Raw genomic sequence first — 13,263 nt, 5'->3', positions numbered from 1 at the left:
GTGTCACGTTTCCATCTCTGTCAATCGGAGCCTGAATAAAACCTGTGTCTGCTGCAGTCATTTGACCCGGAAGTGAATGCTGACTGTATCAACATTCCCATTGGAGACAAAAGCCTGATGTTAAGTGTTGTTTAAAGTTTTTCTACCACTGGAAAAGAGACTTTACTCTCATTTACACACATTCATCCGCTCCACAGTCACATTGTGGCTTTCTCACTTTTTCATGTCTCATTGCCGCTCACCCCTCCCTCCTTCTACCATCTGTTGGAAAGGCTGACCTGTTCTCTTTTATCTCTCCCTGTCCTCTGCCCTTCTTCAGGGTCACAACCTCTCTCTTCGCAGCCTGTCTGCACACACCTCACCTGACCTCTCCTCACCTGACCTCTCCTCACGTCACTCTCTGTAGTCCTTACTCAGCACCTCTGCTGCTCTGTCATCTGGTTACTCTTTAACTGGTCGTCGTCCTCTTTCTTTTTTACTGTCTGGCTCCTCACTGCTAACAGACAACACAGTTAATTTGTCTTTCATCCGCCCTTAACTGCTGAAATCATTCATCTACATGTCTGACGGGAACACCTGTTGTGTTTTGCCCTTCAGGCAGCTCAATGTACAGAACACTTTCACAAGATACAGCGATACTTTCCGCTCCTGAGCCGAAATGTCATTCAGAATTAGTTATCTAATATGGAATATAAACAACTAACAATGGAAGTTTTCTTTTTTCAGTTGAAATCATTAAATTATCAAACCAAAAAGGAAAATTAAACACTTTGTAAGCTCTGGTCAAATACACCACTGCACTCTCATCAGACAGAAGGCTTTTTAAAGGTTTTTAGAAGATCGACAAGTACTTTCACATTTAATACTTTAAGTATATTTAATGTGATACTTGAGTACATTTTTGTCAGTTTATGTGTACTTTTACTTCAGTTAAATGCAATGCTTATGGTTTAAAATACAATCAAGTGTATAACCAAAATGAGTCTTAGCACAGTTTTCTTGTAACTTGAATATGGTCAACTGCTCTCAACACTTAGATCATGCAGAGTGTGTGTGTGTGACTTTGTAAGGTTGTGACTGAGTTTCCGGAGCCACACACCCTCTAGTTAATGTGTTATGTGGCCACAGCCTCTGTGACTCAGAAGGAAATAAGTCACGTTTGAGTTGGCACAAGGCCAGTGTGAGTGGGTGTGGCGTGCGTGTAATTAGTTTGTGAAGGCTTTTGTTCATCTGACGGTGCCAGATGCTCTCCAAGTATCTGAACACCTGGGCACCTTTGGTATTCAGCACTGCCTCTACTAGCCCCAGCCAGAGTCTCTCTCTCTCACACACACACACACACACACACACGTAAGATTAGGAAATATCCTTGGTTGAAGGTCTGTGAATGTGTGTGTGAGTGTTGAGCCCAATTTTACTACTGGCAACTTGTCCATGCCCCAAACAAGATGAATGTTTTCAACAAAATAAAATAATTCACTCGAATCATGGCTCAAGTCCAGATGTGAACATCAAAAAATGGGGGCGAGGTGATGTCAGGGCCGGCTGTTAAAGCATATATAGTGCCGAGTTGTGCATTCTGTCATTTTATGGATACTTACTCCCTTTGCCCAAAAGCATGATTTTCTTTGGTGTTAATAGGTTTTTTTACCAGTTGAAAAAGGACTTAATTGACTTAAAAACTCCAAGACATCGTGAATTTACAATTCAAACAAAGAGCAGCATGTTTACGACTGCCTTCAATTCAGTGTTCCATAGAAACCAACAAAAGGAAATAGATGTTCAACTGATTAAAGGGTCATGTACTGTAATTTACGACCTGATATTAGTGGCTTAGAGAAATATGAAAAACATCAGTAGTGTAGTAAGGTTGCTCTGTGGCATTTTCGCCTCCATAATGTGCTCCTGACCTGTTTGAAGTGCCCCATGTGTTAGAGTAAGGCTCAGGACAACAGAGGGCTTCACACACACTCAGACACACTCATCTCCGGAGAGTCTTAGCGTGTGCTGGCTACGACCCAGGTGTGGTTTAACTGCAGATGTTTCTTCTAGCGTCATTAGCTAATGAGCTAATTAACTGTTATCTTGTTTGTGTCCACACGTGAAGTGGCAGCTCCTTTTGCTCTCTGCTCGTGCAAACACATGTTTCTCCACAGAATCAGCTCATTTTTTTGATATGTAATGAACAAATGAGCATTTACATGTATGATGATAAATGTAGCACCACTTCACCTTTTTTATCATCAACCTTTAACTGGAAAGACAGATGTGACCTAATCAACCATCCTTTCTGCAGTGGCTTTCTGATTACATACTCTCTCTCTCTCTGTGTGTGTGTGTGTGTGTGTTTTCTTTTCCAGTCTTGGAAAAGAGTGAGTTCAAAGACGAGTCCCAGTTCTTTCGTTTCTATGCGGACGAGGAGACGGAGGGAACCAGCAGCAAGAGCAAGCAGCTCCAGCGCAATGACTTCAAACTCATAGAAAACATCTTGGCCAAGTCTCTGGTGGTGAGCTGGAACACATGCACTCACACACAAACACACACACATTCTCTCAAATACATTTACACTGTACATGGATACGTCGATCCTGATTTCAGAATTCTGTCCAAAGTGCCAGACTCACACTAGCTTTTGTTTCCCTTGAATAAAACTCTTTGAATAATCAAGAGACTGGAGCAGGCACACTGAGGCTACATTCATAGAACAATGTGTTATTTGAAAACGCTAAATATGTCTGCTGTCCACACTACTCTGGAGTTCAATAGCCACCAAAACTGAGAAGTTTGGAAACACTGCTGAAACCGTCTTAGTTTAAAAAAACTCCAAGGCTGTGTTTTAGTCCGGACGGGTAGAAACAGAGATGTTTGGAAACAATGATGCAGGCACTCACAACCTCTTGCTTAATAGGTTTTTTTGGTTTCTGACTCATTGGGCTTCTATCACATGACCCCCTTTCTTGAAGTAAACAACCATGTTGCTGACTATAGGAACATGAGCTATTTTTCGAGCAATTCCGGTTTGCATCGCCATGCACATGCCCAGTGTATGCAAGTGGTCATGTGATATTTTTTTTCATGCTTATTCATATGGACGGGGATTAAAACTGATAATGAGCCGAAAGGCTCATGTGAAAATGTCTTTTTCAACCAAAAACGTATTAGTTTGGATGTAGCCTCATTACAACATATGACACAATGGCTTCATGTGGCTGGATGCAAACAATGCAGACTGTACCTGTATATACATGACATACACATACTTAAAATAGAACAGGACTTCATTATATAGCTAATTGAACTGACATACTGGCATCAACTATATCCTTCACTACAGTTTATTTATCTCACAGGTAGACATAATGAGCACCACTCTAAAGAATCAGTCCTCCCCCTCTCCGGAGTCAAGGCTACTTTGATGGCAGTAAAGTCTTAAATTTGCTGCATGTGCTCAATCAGCATTGTAATGAGATTTGTCTCATGGAAATATGATCATCTTCACTGGCTGGAATGAAGTCCCAGTAGTGCTGCTACTGACAACAGACAGAAGGAGATGATAACCTTAATATTCATCTTGGTTTTTTTTAAAAAAGTTGCCTGGTATTTTCCAGAGACTCAATTGGAAAGTGAACTGTTATCATTAGGGAAACCTAGCAGCATCAGCAGCATCCTTGTTTTATATCAGAATGGGAAGAAGCCACGCTATCTGGATTTCCACAAGAAGTGGAAAAGGCTTTTTTCCCTTAATTAGCAGAACTAATCCGCCCTCCTGGCTATTACTGAAGTGAAGTGTAGGAACTCTTTATTTACCACAGCCATCTCCTCTGATGTAACGGCCGAGATCCCCATCTTATCAGGGCCGTGCAGCAGGAAGATGGCCCCAGCAGCTTTACCTAATGGAAGTCGGCTAATGTGTTTGGCGATGACAGCGTTTTACTAAGCCTCGCCCCACTGGGGAATACAATGTGGGAAGCAGAGAACATCCTCAGAGGCGAGACACCTGCGATGAAAAGCGCACATTGCATATGTACACGACTTAAAAAGCCAAGACCACCCAGAGAGAGTGGCATATATCAACTTTTTAACATGATAATAAAGCAGTATCACTGCAGCAAATGAACAAATTTACAACATATTTCTACAGTGGGCAAAAACAGCATCAGAGCCAAATGAAACATTTATGACTGTAGAATATGTGCATCGTGACAATTATTTAGTGATTTGCTTTCACATAATGCCAAAGCAGTCAGTCACCAGTGTAAATGGGCCAGTAATTAGGTGATTTTCTCTGTGCTAGATTCACCCTGAGGAGGAAGACTACGGCTTTGAGATCGAAGAGAAAAACAAGGCCATTGTGGTGAAATCTGTCACCAGGGGCTCCCATGCTGAGGTAATGGTCAGCACACACACACACACACACACACACACACACACACACACACACACACACACACACACATGCCCCGGGATATTAGTTCCAGCAGGGTAATGGCTGTCCACTGTTTGGACGGCTGCTGTCAGTCTGCATCCATTCCCCATAGTAGGACTTTTTTCTGATTGGCAGTAGAGCCATTACACAGGCTTAGTTGCATCACCTTCACACACACACACACACACACACACACACACACACACACACACACACACACACACACACACACACACACACACACACACACACAAACACACACATTTTACTCAAAGCAGATAAGGCAGTGACAAAACATCTAAAACAAACATGATTATTTATTTTCTTCTGTTACTATACTCTAAATTCAACTACACATTATATTATTAGTATCCATGATTCTATCGTATTCATGAACAGGCTGAATAGCTGCTGTCATATCTGTGGTTACATACTTCAGAGACTTCTTCAGCAAACTCTTGAGTCGTGTGTCTCATTTGTGTGTTTTCCCTTCACCAATCATATTTATTCAACCTAGTTTCACCCTCCCCCTGCAGTGGATCTGTGCCCCCCAGGGGGTCCCTCCCCCTAGGTTCAGCCACTGCCTTTTAATGGCATGTCTAATGCAAGACAATTCTCCTTTCTTTTCCTGTGATCTGAGCCTTTGCTATGATGTTTCTAGCAGTCTTGAAACATCAGAATGATGGCCTGATTGGTCCACAGGTCCAGAGATTGAAAACCTTTTCCTCAGCATCACGAGATTAACCATCTTCCTCTCCACCACTTTGTTTCACAGTCATTTCTCTTGTTTGCCTTCTATTGAAGCACTTCTTTCTGTTATTTTACTCCTTTTCCCACATTACTCCTCTCCTCAGTCACTCTCTGGATAATCTTTTCTACTTTGCCTGCTTCCTCCACAGTAAACCCTCTCAGTTTTGCTCCCTCCTGCACTTTTCTTTCTCTTATTCATCCCCGTGCCCCCTGTTTGCCAAAATAACAGGATTGCTAGTTGTGACACAGCCTGTGTGCCAGCCCAGTGAATGAAGCTCAGCTGATTCCCATGGGGCTCTGAAAGGGGCTGAGAGACACTCACTCGCACACTAGGTTCTTTCACTGTATGATACTATTATAGAGAGTCACGTGCAAACCAGCACCCATGCTGTATAATCACATGCACGCACACACGCACCACACATACATCCCTCCACATTCAGATGGCTGTGAATCCTCCCAGTCGCTCCTACCTCAATCTTGGGCTGTAATCCAAAGTTGGGGCCTGGCTCAGCCAAGGCCACCCCACCGGATCTGTGCCCAGGACACTGGACTCACACAGCGGGGGTACAGAGGCGACATTATTCTCACAACGTGGCTGAAGATGTGCAAGATGACTGCATTTAATGATGTGCTTTGTTGGTTATTTGAAAAAAAATTAGGAGCTGATATATGACTGTGAAAAGCTGAGGGTGTTTGATTCCTTGAGAGCATTTGCAGTGTATTCGTTTGTGCAACTGTTATAATGTATGTCAACATACAGGATCACCTGCCAGTGGTTTCTAATAGAAAGGTGTGGCTATGTTAAAAAGAATGTATCTCTGCTTTCATATGTATTATTGTGTAACCTGAAAGTTACCCTTCAATCTGCAAATGTGTGCAAATCCAACAGGCAGCAGACTTTATCATGCAGCTAGATCCTATCTTGTAGCCAATCTTGATATGCACTCTGTAAAAAAAAACATTCTTATGCTGGAAGATGAATAACAAGACCGAACAGGCTGTTGAAACACAGCAGTACACTCTGATTTTCTCTCTTGGCTTGGTTTAGTTTCTTTCTTATTGTCAGACTCAACGTCTATTTGAAAAACATACAACTCCATCCCGGGGGCTCATGACTAATAAAAAAAGTCAGGTAAAAAACTGTAATCACGCTTTTTCTAAGAATTATGCTGCACACATTTTAGATCTCACTGGGACACGGGGGATGGTTATATGCTCAAATTGAATGATCCCCATTTGAAAATTATTACTTTCGATGGAGTTGAAACAGAGTGCAACCTAAAAATAACTGCATTCTGTCCCCCGTCTGTTCGTCTGTCCGTGCAGATGGCTGGTCTGCAGGTGGGCAGGAAGATCTTCACCATCAACGAGGACCTGCTGTTCCTCAGGCCTTTCTCCGAGGTGGAAACCATGATCAACCAAGCCTTCTGCATACGACGCTCCTTGAGACTGCTCGTCGCCACTAAGGCCAAGGAGTGAGGGAACACATGCACGCACCCACTAATGCATGCAAGCACCCACACCCGTACGTTGATCTCATTGGTCTTTTCTCCTCTAGGATTGTGAAGATCCCTGACAACCCAGACAGCCTCTCGTTCAGACTGTGTGGCTCCGCCCCTCCTCACGTCCATGCTGTCAGGAAAGGTGAGTGACAGCTTCGACTGACCTCTTGAGCCAGTTTAATCACCCAAATGCTTTTTCTAGGTGAATTTCATTATGACTACTTCATGTGTTGAATAACACAAATTAAGGACTCACTCTCTGTAAGAGCACTGCCTCGCACTTCTATAACACTGTCAGACCTATGATGGACAGATTATATAACGGAAACTGATATAGCAGAACCAGAGAGCTTCCTTTTATTGCCTACATTACCCTAAATGCTACTCAACAATTGACTGCTCGGGTGGAGATTTGAATGCAACCTCATGCAGAGTGAATGACATGAGCTCTTTTCTTTCTAATGCACACCCGCAGATATTTTTCATTTTCAAACTTGTGTCTTTAGCGCCAACCAAAGGCGGTGTCAAGAGACATCACTTAAGGCAATTTATCATAGTTTACAGAGATTCTTCTTGATGCACAAATGACTAGATAATATAAATTGTTTTTGTGCTTCTTAAAATCTGGAAACTTTTTTCATCATCTAAATTAAAATATAATTATAAATCATGTAAACACAATATAAATTTCTGTAACAAGAAATATACACATATCTACATGGACGGCACCAGTATTTTGTGTAATGGGAAGCTAATCTGCTGAGTGGTTTACAAGGTTCATGTGTCCCAGGGAGATGTAATAAAATGACATTTTCTTGAATTCAATTACAACAGATGTTTATTTTGTTTATGACTCATGCTGGATCTGTCTTTCAGACAGTTTTTAAGAATTTGACCTTGTTATTGCAGCATCACTGTCGGTAATTGTTTACGGTGTCAGAAAGACAAATCTCATTTCAGACAAATTCAAAGGAAAGATGAGGTAACTCAAGCCTCCAACCACCTGTTACGTTCTGCTTTTAGTGAACCTCCATTATGGTTTTTATGGCCACCTGTCAGACAGACAGCCTGCGGTCAGAGTTCAGACCCTTATAATAGACACATGCTCTGTGATCAGAGCTGCAAAAAGTACAATAGGTAACTGGAAAAAACATCCATACCTTTTCTCTACCTTCACATTTTTCCCTCTCTCTCATTTTGACCCTGTGACCAGATGTTCATCGCACCTAAACTGTCTTGAACTAGAAAATTTGAGATTTATTACAAGTTGGATAAGGGGTGAATCCCAATGTGTAAACCAGACAGGAGTAGAAGAGGACACACATACAAAAACAGAGGAGAGGAGCTGCTGTTCAGCCAAGGAATGTGATCTTTTTTTAGGCTATTATGGCAGAAAGTCTACTTTCCCTACTACGCTTTCTCTCCTCACTCCTCCGTTTTTCTGTCTTTCCAGTATTACTTCTGGCTCCCTGCTGGTGTACGGTGTTTTTTTTCTTTTGAGGGTCTTTATTTGTGTTTTTTTTCTCTTCTTAAATCAGCCCCCCTCTGTGCAAGCCATTCATGGGTCAAGTAGCCCTGAAGTTAGGTAATCTTGGTACCCTGGGTGGAAGTGTTGCCAGCCCTGGTATTTTTAGATTGAAGAAGATAGAGGTGTTGATTGGACTCCCAGGCTGTAAAGCCATTAGTAGGTTGGGGCAGTGTGTTACATCACTGAGCCAAATCACTTTCTGTTTTTCCTGGACAGACAAAAGGAGTGAGGTTAAGTACAGATATATGAATTTAGTCCAAAATTATATTAGTTTATTGAATAAACTAATATAATTAGATAAAACATGTCCATGGACGCTGCAGACGCGTTTTTTAAGGCCTCCTTTCCTCCTACTCGAATTTCTTGTTTTCCATAATAACCCAATGTGTTGTGTGCAGTTTTGCTGTATTTATACCACTCACTGACCCTTTACCTCTGACCCTCTGTTGACGCACTGTAGGCTGGGAGGCAGCGGGGGCAGGTCTCCAGCCCGGCCAGGTCGTCCTGAAAGTCAACGGCAACAACGTCAACTGCAGCGACTACGAAGAGGTTCTGGAGCACTTCACTGCGCAGCACACACACCAGGAGCCCCTGCAGACGGTGAGGGGACAAGGGAAAACTGGAGTTTGCAGTTTTAATGTGGCATTTATTGAACATCTCAATGTTCTCACCGGTGCCTTAGAGCAAGAAAGTCGCAGTTCAAATCCCGGTCAGTTCTACCCATGTTTGTGTGGATTTTCTCCGGTTACTCTAGCTTTCTTACACAGTCCAAAAAAACATGCAAACTGGGGTTAGGTTAATTGGAGACTCCGCTGAATGTGAGAGTAACTTGTTTGTCTCTGAATGTTGGCCCTGTGATGGGGACTGACGACATGTCCAGCCTGTTCACCTGCCTCTTGCCCAATGTCAGCTGGGATTGGCTCCACCACCCCCTGTGACTCTAAAAGGATAAGTGGTATAGATAATGGGTGGATTTATTGAGAATATTTAAGAAATACAACTAGGGACACACAACAAATCTCCCAACCGGCCACATCATTCCACTCGTTACATAGTGATCAGGGAAGTTTATTAGTTCCTGCGTGTGTTGTTATGGATTTCGCTGTAACAGGACACTTCCCGAATGCTTTATTTATAATACAAACTACTTAATGACATGAGAAATCATGATAAGAATTGGCTGTTGCATTAAAGGTTAATTTACTCAATCTTGCAACAATGTGTGACAGCTCACAGAAAGCCCCAGTGACCCAGACATTCCTGCTCTGAGATGGATCATAAAACATAATCAGTGGAGCTGGAGATAGAAACCTTAATGTTTGAAAAGAAACTGTGATTCCATCGACTTTGCAGCAATTTCATCGACTTTGTCGGCGTTCTTGGCTCCAACACTGGGTGGCCTAGTAAAACTCCCAACATAAATTACTGGCTGTCACTGGTGCTGCAGGCGACACATAGTGAGAGTTAAATATTTTTCATCTCAAAATATCCTCCTGCCCTGAGAGGAACAAGTAGCCCCATGGTATTTTCAGCCTATTCCTGTTTCCAAGAAAGCTCAAGGTTTATTCTGTGTTAAAGTAATCATTGCATATTTAGCAATGTTTCCAAATTGAGTAATGACTGGACACTTGTATTTACACTTGGTATTACATGGCTAACATCTAAAATGACAAACTCCCACCGGGTTGTTTTGACATTCCTGCAGCAGGAGTCCATGTCTCCAGGCAGTATTTCACAAGGCTGCAGACAGATTAGGATGTCCTCCTCACTGTAAAAGGCACAGTGTTTTGCTTTCTTCTATTGACTCCAACCGACTCTTCTGATAAACCCCCTCTGCTCTAAGTGAACAGTGAACAGGCTCAGACTCATTTTGGATTACTTCCAGTATAAATTTGCTAGTTCATTTAGCAGCAGGATAAATTACCAGGATGTTGTTGATGTGGCTGACTGCACTGCTGAGTTCAGGCTGGTGCAGTCAGCTCTGACTTCATTGTCAGGTGAAAAGTGTCCACAGGGAATAAATACTTCTTCCAATTCTGTTGAATAAAATGCTTTCACCTAAATATACCAAAATGCTCATTCTTTCTTTTCCATGCTTTGTCTAGTCATGTTTGCAAAAGTCTTTATCTCTGCTCATTTCACACTCACTTCCTCCTCAACTCAGTTCCTAATTTTAAACCTCATATTGATTTACTGCACATGTAATTCTTACAGTAAATATGTCACCTATGCATTCACATTGACCTGAAAAGTGCAGTTGTGTTGATTTTTATATCAGTATCCTCACATTTATACAAAAAAGATATAATCTCTCAACTTGTCAATATATTTCTTAATGACTTGTATTTTCTAGACACTCACATGCTTGTTAGGTGAAGTGTCTGTGTCCATGGCTCACAATTACTTGAGATGTATTTCCTCTGGATTCTGTTGTTTAAAATGCTTTCACATAAATGCACCAATATCCCTATTCTTTCTTTTTCATGCTTTGGCTTTTTATCTTTGCAAGATTTTGTATCTCTATCCCTTTCTGCTCATGCTCATTTCACGCTCACTGCCTCCTCCTCCACCAAATAATGATGTGCAGTATTGCAGGTTAGAAGAGAAGTCAGTCTTATTGTTCGACGCTGATCTGTTTACCACAGTGTCAGTGGGCGTACCGGGCATTTGAGGATGTGGAGGAGCTGCAAAGAGACAAAGGTGAAGGTGAGAAGGACGAGAGTCCTTTCAGTCCTTATCCAGTGGAGAACGGATCAGACCACGAGGGGGGCAACGGCACAGGTGATGTTATGTCCTGCAAAATAGTTCATTATAGTTACAGCTTTTAAGTGCACATTTATCTTCTCTTTAGTTAAAATAAATAACTATTTTAACATCTGACTATATTTGATCATTTTGTTATGTTTTCTCTTCTGTAACACTTTATTTTTGTATTTTTACCCTAATCTTAACTTCAAATTGCTCTTATTCCTTATTATTATTATTGTTGTTATTATTATTGTTATTATTGTAATTTTCATGTATTCATTATTATTGTTATAAAAGACTAAAAGCTCAATACTTTGAAACAGAAAAACAATGCCTCTTTAGCAGATGTAGTGCTTATAACAACAGAGCATGTTTCATGTGTGGCTCATCCTGCAGCAAAACACACCTAAACAACATTAGCGTTACTTGGGAGTGTCCTGTATTATAAACTGTAGCTGCTTTGTGCATAATCACAGATTGATTGTCGACTCAATGTTGGAAAAAAAAAACATCTGTCACAGCCAAAAACGTTACATAGAAATGTATTTTCCACCATGATAGCTATTTTCAGATGACCTCCGAATGGGGTCATAGTTACTGTGGCAGTAAAAAGTGGGTACAGCAGTCAGCAATTTGCTCTGGAAATAGAAAATTCTCTGCTGAAAATTACATATGCTTACACTACAGTCATAGGACGTCATCTAGTAACATTCAGTTTTCTAACTGTATTTACACTAAGTGGCCAGTTTTTCCGACAGCACAGGCAGGGGAGGCATAATTGACATATGTAGAGGTACACTGTGTACTTTTACATGTGTCACAGATTTATAAAATCATTGTATTTCTATCTAGAGCTGATGAGGTGTCTTGAATCTGCTAATAACATAACATGAGGCATGACTCTACCTCTACTCTTCCTCCTGACTTCATAATGGTAAACTTGAGTTTATTACAATGACATATATTGAGTAATATCAATATTGTGCTCTACAGATTACCGGCTAGGGAGGCTTTCCCTCTCTGATGAGCTGCCTCTGGTCAGTCTGACGGTGGATAACGTCCACCTGGAGCACGGTGTGGTCTACGAGTATGTCAGCACCGCCGGCATAAAGAGCAACGTGCTGGAAAAGACTGTGGAGCCCAAAGGTTGCTTCAACCTCACTGCTAAGGTAGTTATGGAAAGATGAGGTGAAGTTTTTGTGATAGTTGACAGCTACATATTCTAGAATACAACTCATGGATGAGTCATCAAGTCATACTTGTTGAATAATGCCACTTTTAATTGTGTTACGGTTGTTTTTCCCCTTGTTCCAACCTGGTGGTTTCCCTGTTTATAGGTCACTGATAATAAGTGGTTTTATTATATTACTATTCACAAGATCTAAAAGCAGCAAAGGGCTAACCTGACATCACTGGTGGTTTCAGCTGCTACTTGGAATTTGATTTTCACTCTTGATTGTGACTGAATCAACTTTTAATGTAGGAGTGATCCATCCTTCCTGATGTTTCGTGTTTCTACAGATCCTGGAGGCATTTTGTGGTGACGACAGCCTTTTTGTTCGTAACTGCAGCCAGCTCATCTCCCAGAGCGACAGAGTAGTTACCATGCCTCAGTACGAGTTCAGACAAATCTGTGACACCAAGCTGGAGAGTATCCGACGCCGTATCAGTAGCTATCAACAGGTACAACGACACAATTCTACTTTCTCTTAAACATATTGCACATATGTCTTCTGCTCATTCACATTAACCTTAAAGTTTTGTTGTTGACTTTCAACCCAATATTCCTCCATTTATAAAAAAAGATCTATAATGTTCTATAATAATTCTTCTCTATATTTTTTACTGGTTTGTATTTTCCAGACACTCCCTTGCTTTTTAAAGTGTTTACAACTGAGTGTGAAAGTGGGTTGAATAATGTGTTACTACAAAACACATTCTATTTATATGTTCATGTTTGGATTTAGGTCATACGTCAGAGTCTATACAGCTCACTCATAAATATTATTAAATATCGCCACTTGCAAATCTCTATACATTTTTGAAGCTTGAATAATACATCTGATATTTAGAATGTACTTGTCCATAACCATACAGTTTAAGAACTCTTGGGCAATACATTGCATTATTAAACTTCATTCTGTCTGACTGTGTTGAATCTGAAGTGTTGTATCTACATGTCATGTTTTCTGACAGTGACAATGTTTTGTCAGTGAAAAGCATCTCATTAGAATCATGCACTGCTAATATTAGAGCTGTCAGACATGCAGTTTGTACTATCACTAAACTTTCTCTGCACCTTTTTA

At 41.2% G+C, this 13,263-nt stretch overlaps 1 protein-coding gene across 4 annotated transcripts in view; it reads left to right on the top strand.

The window, feature by feature from the left end:
* Nucleotides 1–13,263, top strand: part of prex1 (phosphatidylinositol-3,4,5-trisphosphate-dependent Rac exchange factor 1) — an 85,210-nt gene that overhangs the window by 51,391 nt on the left and 20,556 nt on the right. For all 4 annotated transcript variants that reach the window (XM_020089345.2, XM_069526068.1, XM_069526070.1 and 1 more), the window contains 8 exons: nucleotides 2,361–2,506; nucleotides 4,295–4,387; nucleotides 6,506–6,654; nucleotides 6,738–6,823; nucleotides 8,670–8,809; nucleotides 10,855–10,990; nucleotides 11,951–12,126; nucleotides 12,479–12,640. In XM_020089345.2, the coding sequence (XP_019944904.2) occupies nucleotides 2,361–2,506; nucleotides 4,295–4,387; nucleotides 6,506–6,654; nucleotides 6,738–6,823; nucleotides 8,670–8,809; nucleotides 10,855–10,990; nucleotides 11,951–12,126; nucleotides 12,479–12,640 (1,088 nt within the window). The remainder of the gene's footprint in view (nucleotides 1–2,360; nucleotides 2,507–4,294; nucleotides 4,388–6,505; nucleotides 6,655–6,737; nucleotides 6,824–8,669; nucleotides 8,810–10,854; nucleotides 10,991–11,950; nucleotides 12,127–12,478; nucleotides 12,641–13,263) is intronic.

This window comes from Paralichthys olivaceus, chromosome 6, assembly GCF_024713975.1.
Source record: "Paralichthys olivaceus isolate ysfri-2021 chromosome 6, ASM2471397v2, whole genome shotgun sequence".
NCBI classification, from domain to species: Eukaryota; Metazoa; Chordata; class Actinopteri; order Pleuronectiformes; family Paralichthyidae; genus Paralichthys; species Paralichthys olivaceus.
This window is presented reverse-complemented; position numbering and strand designations above follow the sequence as displayed.